General features: G+C 34.4%; 1 protein-coding gene across 1 annotated transcript in view; it reads left to right on the top strand.

Moving 5' to 3' along the window:
* The first annotated feature begins 423 nt into the window (after nt 1-423).
* LOC121267216 (ankyrin repeat domain-containing protein 36B-like) overlaps nt 424-14819 on the top strand; it is a 40672-nt gene continuing 26276 nt past the window's right edge. Inside the window, exons 1-7 of the mRNA XM_041171066.1 lie at nt 424-636; nt 7950-8039; nt 8293-8367; nt 9292-9381; nt 10380-10469; nt 12819-12908; nt 13605-13733. Coding sequence (XP_041027000.1) covers nt 424-636; nt 7950-8039; nt 8293-8367; nt 9292-9381; nt 10380-10469; nt 12819-12908; nt 13605-13733 — 777 coding nt within the window. The remainder of the gene's footprint in view (nt 637-7949; nt 8040-8292; nt 8368-9291; nt 9382-10379; nt 10470-12818; nt 12909-13604; nt 13734-14819) is intronic.

The following is a 14819-nucleotide window of genomic DNA, read 5'->3' as shown; positions in this document are numbered from 1 at the left end:
TAGAAAATTTGTTAGTGGAAAATAAAATCACGTTACGTAAAACAATAGTTTGCGAGCCAGAGGCTCACTAAGAGATGGAGAGCACGATGGGCGGCAAGCTGGGCGGTTGTCTACGGTGGTGGGGGCAGTGGTTACAACGACAAAAAGAGTGGCTGAGCACTGGTAAGAGAGAGAGAGAGAGGGTGATGAGCGAGAGAGAGAACGATGAGAGAGAGGGAGCATAGAGACAGAGCTCGACTTACTGAGGGGTGGTCACGACGGACCTGGGTGTACTACTGGCGTCTTCTAGTTGATCCCGCTTGAGGCTGAGCAGCTGGGCAGTGGCGTTGGAGTTCACTATGGAGGAAGGCTGGTGCTCTGCTTTTTGGTGGTGCAAAATAGAGGTGGTGTTTTAAGTGGACAGGGCGGTGGCGCACGGCTGGAATGGTGGACTTTGAGTGGTTGAGGTTCCGTGTGTGGGCTGAGTTCGGTGGAGTAGCAACGCGTTGGCTTGGCTGTGGGGTGGCAGGGCTGCTGAACCCAACTGAGGCTTGTGCATTGGTGTTTTACAGAAGGGTGAGGACTGGGCTATGGGGCAGCTGGGACGATGTGGGTCTTGGCGATGGTAGGTGGAGGGGAAGCTCTAGTCGTGCGGAGGTAGTTTGATGGAGGAAGTGGGTGGCAGATGTAGACCAAGGCCGTGACAAGTAGCAGAGGAGAAAAATAAAATTAAGAAGTGAGGGGGTCACGGGCGAAGAATGAAGGTGGAGGAAAAAGAAAAAAGGAAAAAAGAGATAAGAAAGAAAGGTGGTGTAGTGCAACTGAGGAAGAAAGAGATGAAGACCTAGGGCTTCTTGCCAAAACGATGACTTTCCACCACAAGGGGCTAGGCTCCCTCACTCACACGGGCTCGGCCCGTTTCTCACACTCCCCAAATGGCCCACAATCCATTTACAAAAATAAAACAAGCCCTTCTAACCCACAAGAACACATTGGACCCCAAGAGAAATTAAAAAAATAAAATAAAATAAACAATACTAATACTAATAAATAAAATAAAACATTCAAAATTTTTTTGGGGTCTCATAGAAATTGATTGGTAAAAATACTTTGACTATATTTCAATTCATAGTTTAAGTTTTATTGTTTAAAATTCTAGAATTCAATTCTCTATTTGTTTTGGATGTTATAAGTTTGAGACAATTATATTAAATCTTGCTATGATTTGACTTTGTTGAGCTATAGGATTATGAATATATGATTGTGACTTAAATAGGCTTTTCATGCCATTGATGTTATCTTTTACTGCATTATTGTTTGTGAACATAGTGCCGTCTCTAAATCTGATATTCATTTTTATATATGAAAACCATAATTTGTAAAGGGAGAATAGATCATAGAATTACATTTGAGAAAGTAGGTGAATATAATGTCATATCTTCCAATTAGGAAATTGGTGCTATAATTCTTAATTATGTATATCGTTTGGATTGAAAAAGTAAGAGTATTGGATCCGGTTGATGGAAGCCCAAAGCTTTACTTGCCTTCTTATTCGTGCCCTAATATCATTTTAATTACGTGCTTTAGGTAGAATTTTCAGATTCTTGTCATATTATAATTTTATCTTTTCTTTTAAGTTTGCGTCTTGTTGTGTTTCTTTTGACACCCTAAACTATAATATAACACCGCGTATTAGTTTGGGCGTAATCAAGATGCTAAAAGCTGAACAAGTGGTAGAGAGGCATGATCCGACCGAGAATGCCATAGACTGGAAGAGGTGATGAATGCAACAACGAAGCAAAACATAGAGGAAGGCATATTTAGAGAAGGGCATTTGAAAAGATGTCCAATCTTATGGCCTGTCCCAATGAGTTGCCCTGTTTGAGGATCCTACACATCAACACCATCTTTCTAAAAGATAATCTTAAAGCTTATTTCACAAAGTTGACCAACTGAAAGGAGATTTAATGATAATTTTGGAACTAGGTATATGTTGTTAACTAACAATTAAGTAGTAGAATAGATCCTAGGTGACTGACATGCAAATGAGAACCATCAGTAGTAGTGAGAGGAGTGGACTACGCAGGAGAAGACTCAAGCATAAAAGAAGCAGTTGAAGCTTAGGCCCGTGATTGATTCTTGTGCTATAATTTACGACATTTTATATCTGAGTAAACAAGACATTTCTAATATTTGTAAAATACATTCTTAGAAGATGACTGTGAAGTGGAATGTCCAGGCAAACTTCCAAAAGTAGATTTGGAAGTAGGTGAATAGGCAACAACAACAACAACAACAAACTCAACAATTTGTAGCTTTATAGTAGAGCATTGGTTTTTCTAAAAAATGAGTTCAGCAATAGCAGCCCTCTAGAGAGAGAATCGATGTGCGATGCAGGAGAGATGCTTGAGTGGACTCAAAATTCTCACAAAGAGCCATCATGAAATGCACAAACTTGTGGCGATGATGTTATGTCACAACTCAAGATCCTCATAGCACTTCAGTTGAGGATCTGCAGCAGATAGTTGTTTCCAAAGATTGCTAACTCGAGAATAGAAATTAGAAATAGTTTCACTTGATTCTTGATGCATCTAATAAAGTTTAGTCTTCAGTTGAAACTGCAGAGAAGTATCATAAGTACAATTATAGCATTTAACAAGAAAATCCCATGCAGCTTTGGCATTTCCAAGTTTTGGAAGCAAATTATGAATGGATGGAAATGAAATGTTAATAAACCAAGAAATAATTTTATAATGTACACTATTCCAATCTTCAAGACAGCATGCAAAAGATTCAATACTTTCACTATCACGTTGCTTGGGAGTAGGAAGATCACCATATACATAATGCCACATCTGCGCCCTTGAAGAAAAGCTTCTATATTTTGAGCCCTCATATTGAAGTCAGAGCCAACCAAGATATTTTCAATGGGATGGAAAATGCTATCAAGGTTGGAAGGTATTTAGGACACTTTTTTTTTTGTCAATGGTCAACAGTCAAATGACAACGTAGCATACACGTGACTGCTGACTGGATAAGTGACTGGACAGATGAGGTCGCATGGGTTTAAGGGTTGGGTTAGATTGGCCTAAGAGTGGTATGGGCTTAAAGAGGGTGAATGAGCTTTTAATAATAGAAAGACAAAAAGGAAGAGAGGCTTTCTTGAGATGGCTAGGCTGAAGGTGGGCTAGACCGGGTGGGAGGAGATCTTATCAACAAGATTGGAGCATGGCGGGCATGGTTAGACATGCCAAGAATATGGGAGAAGCGTGGGGCATGTGAACTTCTGGAATGTGGTGATGTTTGTACAGAAACGCCGACGACAAATTGTACAGTCAATTGGTGGTCTAATATGGGAAAATAGATGTAATTGGCATGTAAAGGACCCTACCTGTCAACTGCTAAAAGATTTTTAAATTGGACATGTTGTGCTATGTTAATAGCAATGTGAAAGAACATGCCTACTAACAAAAAGATGGAGCATGGACACAAATGATTCTATGAGAGATACCAGGATTAGGTATTCACTAGTACCATGTAGAAAACTGCATATTCAAGTGTATTTATTCAATATACAGGAAATACCTATTTATAATTGAATAGACCTATGGTAAATAAGGAAATAAGCTCAAGACATAAATACAAATACAATTAACGCTTAATGGCAAAATATTCTTGAGAATATTCTATCCTAAGAATATTTTATAATATGACAATATTCTAAGATATACGAAATCATGAAAATATTCCAAGATATACTAACAAACTGTAAAATCCATTGTTAGGAGAAAAAAAAAATATTTATATAGCAACTGGGATTATATAATAGTAGTGTAAAAAAATATAAATACAATACAGTGTATTAAATTTATATAAATAGAAAGAGAGAGAAATGGTTATATATTAATGATAAAAAATATAAACTTATAATTATATATTTTGCATATTTAGTTAAAATACTTAATTGTTAGAAAAATTATGTAGTGTACAAGAAAGCAAGAAGTCATTCTAAAAAAATAAATAATAAAAATAAAAAATTAAATAAATTACTAGAAAATATTAGATTAAATAATATTAAAATTATTGTGCATGTGCACTGTACTAATGCAGTGTGCATTGCACACGTGTACTGATCAGGTGGAGTGTATTGTGTGCAGAAGAAGTAGCCCAATCGAGCTGCTATTGAAAAAGGAAAAAAAGGAAAAAAAAAATTATATTAGCCATGTGGCTGCATCACTACCAGCAAATATTCAAAAATCCGGCTTCAAATTTGGCTTCAATTTTGTTCTAAGGACGGAGTCGAAATTAGATTTTTTTTAATTCTTTAGTCGGAGTCAGAGTTGGAGGTATCATGTAACAGTCTGCTAATAGTTGAATTTCTAGTAAGTTTTAGAAATCTCATAAAAACTCTATAAGTTTTTACGAATTAATCAATAGCGTAGGTTTTGGTCTGTCAGTATAGTTAGTGTTGTCACTGCAATTTTATTTATTTGAGGTAGTTAGAAGTGTCAAAATGAGTTATGGTTTGTGCCATTGGACTTAGTTGATTATTTAGAATTTTATGGCACAATAAATCTATTTTTAATTTTCGAACGAAACGCTTATTCAAAAATGCGTTTCGATTATTTCGAGACACTTCGGAGTTGAATTTCGATAAACAATTTGCACGATTAAGTTAGTATGTATATTTAAGATTTAACAGTGCGAAATTTATTTTCACTTTTTTTGGAGTAAATAGTACCCTCGATAGCAGCACCAAGTGCAGTGTTTTCAAAATCACATTGTGGAATGTTCAAATTAGATTAGAGATGTTTTGTTTTAACACTTGGCAAGATTTTAGCCACACTTGGTAAATAGTATTGGACACTTGGCATCAAGAGGAACCATGAGATAAAAATGTGAAGGAAATCAAGGTGTGAGATCGTGCCACCTAAGCAAAACACTATTCCATCCAATTATCCATTTTTGTGCCAAACCAAAGAGGGCTTCAACCATAGTGAAACCCTAAATATTTAGAATCCAATTGAAACCCTAAAAAACTTGGAGGAAACCGAAACCCTAAACGGTTACCCCAAACCCCAAACTTGATTTCAAAGCCCTAATGGATCCGATTTTTAGCATTGTATTTAATCACTTGATTAAATTACTTCCACATAGGACTGTAAGCTAGCCTAGCCTAGTTGGTCTTTGGCTTGCCGAGTTCGGCTCGACTCAAAAAACTCGAGCTCGAGCTCGAGCCCAAGCTCGAGATTTTTATTTAACCTTCATTTGAGCTCAATTCAGTAAAATAAACTCTCAAGTCGAGCACAAGCTCGTCCCAAGAAGGGATCGAGTCAAGCCGAGCAGCTCGGCTTGGCTTGAGTTGTTTTTTCTAATAAAATTTAATAAATAATAAATTAGATAAATAAAAAAAATCTAATTAATAATCAATAAACCTCTATTGAATTATAAGATTTTAAAAATTTATAAATAAATTAATATGTAGCTAGTTGATATTTATACATAATAATTAATAAAAATATATTATATGCCTACATAAATTATTAATACATACACATAATGTGATAATATATATCTTTCTCATATATAGTTTTCACATACTAATATATGAAATTATTAAATCTTATCGATTAATTGTTGTATAAATTACAAAATATAGCTACAAAGCATATTCAAATATATAAGCATAAGTAATTAGGTTACATATTATATATTTAATTATAAAAGTACTTTACTTATATTATTAGCTAATACATACATATATATATGTATATATACATCGGTGTATATATATATTTATCAATATATGAATAATCAAGTCGAGCTAACGAGTCGACTCGGGTCTTAATGAGCCTTAGTCGAGTCGAGTTTAATCAGGTATGTGTCATTTACTAATCGAGCGGGTATCTACTCCTACGGTTAAGCCTTTTTTATTTTTCACGAGTTGAGTTTGATTCAAGTTTAACCAGGCAAGTACTGGTCGGATTGTCGAACAGACTAGTTCATTTACCGCCCTACTTTCACATTCTATTAATCTCTCAAATTCATGTTATGACATCATTATTCAACCTTTTAAATCTTGAAAATTTGATTGGGCCAAGAAAAGTTAGATTTGGACTTGATAACATCTCAAACCCTAACCAAACCCTCTTTAAATCCCAAAATGAAACCCACTTGGTTAAGGCCTGTTAGGCCCACAAATTTTTGCCACATTGACAAAGCTTCTTGAGGAAGTTCCTACTCACCCAAGGCTAACCACCCACTGCTCAAGACAACCCTCAAATAATTCTTGATGGGAAAGCAAAAGGCACCTCACCACAACCACCTACATGACACCTCAAGGCAACCCATACCATGGGTAGTTTGCCCCTTGTTTTGGCCAAGACTTCCATCACTCAAGTGTCACTCAAGACCTTACTTCACTCTTCAGTTTGTGTAAGAAGAGTGTAGACCATTCCCTTTCTCATTTCATCCCTTTTCCCACACGTTTTCTTGAGAGGAACTTAGAAGCTCTCTGGGGTGGTTTTCTGAGCGTTGTTGCTTTCCATTTTTGAAACCCCAATAATTATTTTTTTCATGATGATTCCTTCATTAAACTTGTTCCTCTTTGAGTCTAGTTTTCATGGATACCTTTTGTGTTTGATTTAATGGTCTTTTAGTTGGTCAAAAGTTGTTTTAACCATGGAAATGTCTGTCTGGGCAATAAACTGGATAGTATGTTGTAATTTGGAGTTGTTGACCAAGCAAATGGACAGATCTTGTTTCTAAATGTTTATGAAGTATAGCTAACATATTTACATGAGCTTTTTTTTAGGATTTGTTGCATGATACAAGATTTTGATGAAATATTTTCTCAGATCTAGAAACTTAGAAACTAGAAAGAGGAAAATAGTTCCTGTTTCACGAAAGCTTGAATCTTTTATGGTCTAATCTTACTCCAATGACTTTGATATTTTTATTTTATGATCTTAAGCCTTTGATATACATGTTAGGATGTTGGGTTGAAGCTTTTAGGTGTTGATTTTTCAAGATATAATTTTTATGCAAGAGAATACTCGGTTGGGCCAAAGTTTGATGATTCTGGCTAGATCCATGTTTTGATTTATTTTTATGCATGTGATTTTAAGTTTAATGCTTGGATCTACAATAGCACATATTTTTAAGCTATATGATGTTGCTTTTAAGTATTTATCAAGGCATGTCTTAGATCAAGTGTTTGATCAAATCACTCCGTCGATATTTTGGACAGCTGCGACGGAAAGAAAAAAATCACAAGAAATAGTTCTTTTTGCAACGATTTCTTTTTTTGCTGAAATTGATAAAAAAAAAAAGGTTCTTTTATTGCGTTGAACATGCAGAGATTTAAAAATCACCGTAGATCATCAAATGCAGCGACTATTAGGGGTATTTGCGACGATTTTAAGCTCTGAAAAAAGCCTGAATTCTTGTAGTGGGTGCATAGAACAGTGATCTCGTTATTGTTTGTTTGTAGATTATATCGTATGATGAGTGTTTCTGGTTTGCGATAACGTTTAGAAGGTATCGCATAAATTAGAGATGTAGATTTCAGTTCTTAAACAACATTACAAAATAACTCAAATGTTGATACTTCAGTTTTCAAACAACATTACAAAGAGAAGGTTCAAGAGCTAGAAGATGACAATAAGGCCCCAGTTGGATTGTGAGATTAGATGAGATGGTTTTAGACTAAAGTTGAAAGTTAAATAAAATATTGTTAGAATATTATTTTTTAATATTATTATTATTTTGGATTTGAAAAAATTGAATTGTTTATTATATTTTGTGTTGGAATTTAGAAAAATTGTAAGGAGGAGATGAGATGAAACCACTTCTGTATCCAAACGGGGCTAAGTCTTTGGGGTCAGTACTATTTCTGTGAAAGTTAGAATGTGAATGTGATTGAAAGGTCATTCTACTAAGCCATTTTCTACCCCATTGTTAATTGGCAGAAAGATATTGAGAAACTGAGACACAATCTTGTAAATATTTCATCAACGTCTGATGATGGTGCGCAAAAGTTGAATATCCTGGAGGCATCGGTGAATATTGAATCACCCCTGCCATCTCAAGTCACAATGGCATTCATAGTTTTGAGAGACTGAGACTCATGATTTGGGTTGCAGGTTGCTCAACTTTTGAAACAAATACATAGAAACGACAAGGCAATGAAATGACTTCTAGAATCTGGAAAGGCTTCCTCATACGAAACTTCCAGTCAGGAGGTATACTGTCTCATGCAGTTCATTTTTTTTTATGTTTATAACTTTTTTACGAGATATCTTTTATATGTAGGTGCTAGAAATGGAAATGGTCCTGGAAAGACATAATGGCAACGATAATTGCAGCGATCTCATATCGCCGCAAAAAGTCTTTTTCTGCGAAACTTACCTGCTGGAAATACATAATGGCAATGATAATTCTAAATCGTTGGAAACAATATTGAGTTATTTTATCATTTTTTGAACCTTTTGCGATGAACCATATCGCCGCAATTGACTTTTCTCAAGGACTTGAATTGTAAACATAAAGGCCATTTCCATCGATATTATGGACAGTTGTGGCAGGGAACAATTGCTGGAAATAGTAGTTTTTGCGAGATTTTTTCTTACTGCTGAAATTGATAAAAAAAAAATGGCTTTTTTATTGCGTCGAACATGCAACGATGTAAGAATCCCTCCAGATGATCAAATGCAGCGATTATTGGGTGTATTTGCGACGATTTTGAAAGCTAGAAAAAGCCTGATTTCATGTAGTGGGTGCATAGATGAGTAATCTCGTTATTGTTTGTTTGTAGATTATATCATATAGTGAGTGTTTCTGGGTTTGCAATAACATTTGGAAGGTATCACATAAATTAGAGATGTTGATTTCAGTTCTTAAACAACATTACAAAATAACTCAAATTTTGATATTTCGGTTCTTAAAAAACATTACAAAGAGAAGGTTCAAGAGCTAGAACATGACAATAAGGCCTCGTTTGGATTGTGAGATTAGATGAGATGGTTTAGATTAAAGTTGAAAGTTGAAAGTTGAAAGTTGAAAGTTGGAAGTCAAATAAAATATTGTTAGAATATTATTTTCTAATATTATTATTGTTTTGGATTTGTAAAAATTGAATGTTTATTATATTTTGTGTGAAAATTTGGAACTGTAATGAGGAGGTGAGATGAAACCATTTCTGTATTCGAACGGGGCTAAGTCTTTGCGGGTTAGTGTTGTTTGTGTGAAAGTTAGAATGTGATTGATAGGTCACTCAACTAAAGCATTCTCTACCCCATTGTCAATTGGCAGAAAGATATTGAGGAACTGAGACACAATCTTGCAAATATTTCATCGACGTACGATGATGGTGCTCAAAAGTTGAATATCGTGGAGGCACAGGTGAATATTGAATCACTCCTACCAGATAAAATCTCAATGGCATTCATAGTTCTGAGAGACTGAGACTCATATTTTGGGTTGCAAGTTGCTCAACTTTTGAGACAAGTGCTTAGAAACAACGAGCCAAGGAAACGACTACTAGAATCTCGAAAGGCTTCCTCATGCAAAACTTCCTATGAGGAGATATAACGTATCATGCAATTCATTTTTTTCTTTTTAGTGTTTATAACTTTGACGAGATAACTTTTTTATGCAAGTGGTGGAAATGGAAATGATTCTGGTAATACATAATGGCAACGATAATTTCAACGATCTCATATCACCGCAAAATGTCTTTTTCGGCGACACCTACCAACTGGAAATACATAATGGCAACATTGCTTGAAAAAATATTTAGTTTCTTGCGGCATTTTTTTAACCTTTTGTGATGAACTATATAGTCGCAATTGACTTTTCTCCGCGATTTGAATAGAGAATGAAAACTAATCTCATTGTTGTTTGTTTGTAGATTACATCGTATAGTGAGTGTTTCTAGATTTGCAATAACCTTTAGAAGGTATCACATAAATTAGAGATGTAGATTTCGGATCTCAAACAACATTATAAAATAACTCAAATGTTGATACTTAAATTCTCAACCAACATTACAAAGAGAAGGTTCAAGAGCTAGAACTTGACAATAAGGCCCCGTTTAGATTGTGAGATTAGATGCGATTGTTTTAGACGAAATTTGAAAGTTGAAAGTTGAAAGTTAAATAAAATATTGTTAGAATTATTATTTTTTGATATTATTATTTTTTTAGATTTGAAATTAATTGAATTATTTATTATATTTTGTGTAGAAATTTAAAAAAATTGTAATGAAGAGATTAGAAGAAACCCCTTCTATATCTCAATGGGGCTAAGTCTTTGCGGGTCAGTGCTGTTTTTGTGAAAGTTGGGCTTTGATTGATAGGTCATTCTGCTAAATCATTCTCTACCCCATTGTTAATTAATAGAAAGATATTGGGGAGCTGAGACACAATCTTGCAAATATTTCATCGACGTCTGATGATGGTTCTCAAAAGTTGAATATCCCGGAGGCACAGGTGAATTTTAAATCATCACTGCCATCTCAAGTCTCAATGGCATTCATAGTTTTGAGAGACTGAGACTCATGATTTGGGTTGCTGGTTGCTCAAATTTTGAAAAAAATACATAGAAACGACAAGGCAATGAAATGACTTCTAGAATCTGGAAAGGCTTCCTCATACGAAACTTCCAGTCAGGAGGTATACTGTCTCATGCAGTTCATTTTTTTTTATGTTTATACTTTTTTACGAGATATCTTTTATATGTAGGTGCTAGAAATGGAAATGGTCCTGGAAAGACATAATGTCAACGATAATTGCAGCGATCTCATATCGCCGCAAAAAGTCTTTTTCGGCGAAACTTACCTGCTGGAAATACATAATGGCAACCATAATTCTAAATCGTTGGAAACAATATTGAGTTATTTTATCATTTTTGAACCTTTTGCGATGAACCATATCGCCGCAATTGACTTTTCTCAGGGACTTGAATTGTAAACATAAAGGCAATTTCCATCGATATTATGGACAATTGCGGCAGGGAACAATCGCTGGAAATAGTAGTTTTTGCGAGATTTTTTCTTACTGCTGAAATTGATAAAAAAAATATGGCTTTTTTATTGCGTCGAACATGCAACGATTTAAGAATCCCTCCAGATGATCAAATGCAGCGATTATTGGGTGTATTTGTGACGATTTTGAAAGCTAGAAAAAGCCTGATTTCATGTAGTGGGTGCATAGATGAGTAATCTCGTTATTGTTTGTTTGTAGATTATATCATATAGTGAGTGTTTCTGGGTTTGCAATAACATTTGGAAGGTATCACATAAATTAGAGATGTTGATTTCAGTTCTTAAACAACATTACAAAATAACTCAAATTTTGATATTTCGGTTCTTAAAAAACATTACAAAGAGAAGGTTCAGGAGCTAGAACATGACAATAAGGCCCTGTTTGGATTGTGAGATTAGATGAGATGGTTTAGATTAAAGTTGAAAGTTGAAAGTTGAAAGTTGAAAGTTGGAAGTTGGAAGTCAAATAAAATATTGTTAGAATATTATTTTCTAATATTATTATTGTTTTGGATTTGTAAAAATTGAATGTTTATTATATTTTGTGTGAAAATTTGGAACTGTAATGAGGAGGTGAGATGAAACCATTTCTGTATTCGAACGGGGCTAAGTCTTTGCGGGTTAGTGTTGTTTGTGTGAAAGTTAGACTGTGATTGATAGGTCACTCAACTAAAGCATTCTCTACCCCATTGTCAATTGGCAGAAAGATATTGAGGAACTGAGACACAATCTTGCAAATATTTCATCGACGTAAGATGATGGTGCTCAAAAGTTGAATATCGTGGAGGCACAGGTGAATATTGAATCACTCCTACCAGATAAAATCTCAATGGCATTCATAGTTCTGAGAGACTGAGACTCATATTTTGGGTTGCAAGTTGCTCAACTTTTGAGACAAGTACTTAGAAACAACGAGCCAAGGAAACGACTACTAGAATCTCGAAAGGCTTCCTCTTGCAAAACTTCCTATGAGGAGATATAACGTATCATGCAATTCATTTTTTTCTTTATAGTGTTTATAACTTTGACGAGATAACTTTTTTATGCAAGTGGTGGAAATGGAAATGATTCTGGTACTACATAATGGCAACGATAATTTCAACGATCTCATATCACCGCAAAATGTCTTTTTCGGTGACACCTACCAACTGGAAATACATAATGGCAACAATAATTCAAAATTGCTCGAAAAAATATTTAGTTTCTTGCGGCATTTTTTTAACCTTTTGTGATGAACTATATAGCCGCAATTGACTTTTCTCAGCGATTTGAATAGAGAACGAAAACTAATCTCATTGTTGTTTGTTTATAGATTACATCGTATAGTGAGTGTTTCTAGATTTGCAATAACATTTAGAAGGTATCACATAAATTAGAGATGTAGATTTCGGTTCTCAAACAACATTATAAAATAACTCAAATGTTGATACTTAAATTCTCTAACAACATTACAAAGAGATGGTTCAAGAGCTAGAACTTGACAATAAGGCCCCGTTTAGATTGTGAGATTAGATGCGATTGTTTTAGACGAAAGTTGAAAGTTGAAAGTTAAATAAAATATTGTTAGAATTATTATTTTTTGATATTATTATTTTTTTAGATTTGAAATTAATTGAATTATTTATTATATTTTATGTAGAAATTTGAAAAAATTGTAATGAAGAGATCAGATGAAACCCCTTCTATATCTAAATGGGGCTAAGTCTTTGCGGGTCAGTGCTGTTTTTGTGAAAGTTGGGCTTTGATTGATAGGTCATTCTGCTAAATCATACTCTACCCCATTGTTAATTAATAGAAAGATATTGAGGAGCTGAGACACAATCTTGCAAATATTTCATCGACGTCTGATGATGGTTCTCAAAAGTTGAATATCCCAGAGGCACAGGTGAATTTTAAATCATCATTGCCATCTCAAGTCTCAATAGCATTTATAGTTCTGAGAGACTGAGACTCACGCTTTGGCTTGCAGGTTGCTCAACTTTTGAGACAAATACATAGAAACAATAATTATGGATATTTGCAACAATTTTGAGCGCTGGAAAAAGCTTGATTTCATGTAGTGGGTGCACAGAAGAGTAATGTCATTATTGTTTGTTTGTAGATTATATAGTTTAGTGACTGTTTCTGTGTTAGTGATAACATTTATAAAGTATTGAATAAATTGGAGATGTAGATTTCGGTTCTTAAACAAGATTACAAAATAAGTCAAATATTGATCTTCGGTTCTTAAACAATATTACAATGAGAAGATTCAGGAGCTACCACAAGATAATATGGCCCCGTTTGGATTGTGACATTAAATGAATTGGTTTAACATGAAAGTTGAAACTTGAAAGTTAAATAAAATCTTGTTAGAATATTATTTTTTAATATTATTATAGTTTTGGATTTGAAAAAATTGAATTTTTTATTATATTTTGTGTGAGAATTTAGAAAAATGGTAAAGAGGAAATGAGATGAAACCGCTTCTATATCCAAACGAGCCTAAGTCTTTGCGGGTCAGTGCAGTTTTTGTGAAAGTTAGGCTACGATCGATAGGTCAATCTACTAAGTCATTCTCTACTCCATTGTTAATTGGCAGAAAGATATTGAGGAACTGACACACAATGATGCAAATATTTCAGCGACGTCTGATGATGGAGCTCAAAAGTTGAATATCCTGGAGGCACAGGCAAATACTGAATCACCTCTGCCATCTCAAGTCTCAAAGGCATTCGTAGTTCTGAGAGACTGCGACTAATGCTTTAGGTTGCAGGTTGCTCAACTTTTGAGACAAATACATAGAAACCGTTTTTGTGGGTATTTGCGACAATTTTGAGCACTGGAAAAAGCTTGATTTCTTGTAGTGGGTGCACAGAAGAGTGATGTCATTGTTATTTGTTTGTAGATTATAACGTTTTGTGACTGTTTCTGTGTTAGCGATAACCTTTAGAAGGTATCGCATAAATTGGAGATGTAGATTTTGGTTCTTAAACAACATTACAAAATAACTCAAATGTTGATTCTTTAGAAAGAGAAGGTTTAGGAGCTTCGACAAGACAATATGGCCCTGTTTGGATTGTGAGATTAGATGATTTGGTTTAAAATAAAAGTTGAAACTTAAAAGTTAAATAAAATATTGTCAGAATATTAATTTTTAATATTATTATTTTTTTGGATATGTAAAAATTGAAATGTTTATTATATTTTGTGTGAGAATTTGAAAAAAGTGTAAAGAGGAGATGAGATGAAACCGCTTATGTATCCAAATGGGGCTAAGTCTTTGTGGGACAGTGCTGTTTCGGGGAAAGTTAGGCTGTGATTGATAAGTCAATAATATTAAATCAACCCTGTCATCTCAAGTCTCAATGGCATTCAAAGTTCTGAAAGACTGAGACTCATGCTTTGAGTTCCATGTTGCTCTACTTTTGAGACAATTTTGAGCGCTGGAAAAACCTTGATTTCTTGTGGTGGGTGCACAGAAGGGTAATATCATTGCTGTTTGTTTGTTGATTATATCGTTTTGTGACTGTTTTTGGGTTAGCGATAACGTTTAGGAGGTATCGTATAAATTGGAGATGAAGATTTATGTTCTTAAACAACATTACAAAATAACTCAAATGTTGATGTTTCGGTTCTTAAACAACATTACAGAGAGAAGGGTCAGGAGCAACAACAAGACAATATGGCCCCGTTTAGATTGTGAGATTAGATAAATTGGTTTTAGATGAAAGTTGAAACTCGAAAGTTAAATAAAATATTGTTAGAATATTATTTTCTAATATTGCTATTGTTTTGGATTTGTAAAAAATCAAAT

Source organism: Juglans microcarpa x Juglans regia, chromosome 5S (assembly GCF_004785595.1).
Source record: "Juglans microcarpa x Juglans regia isolate MS1-56 chromosome 5S, Jm3101_v1.0, whole genome shotgun sequence".
NCBI classification, from domain to species: domain Eukaryota; kingdom Viridiplantae; phylum Streptophyta; class Magnoliopsida; order Fagales; family Juglandaceae; genus Juglans; species Juglans microcarpa x Juglans regia.
The sequence above is the reverse complement of the archived record's forward strand: the minus strand, read 5'-3'. Positions and strand labels throughout refer to the sequence as shown.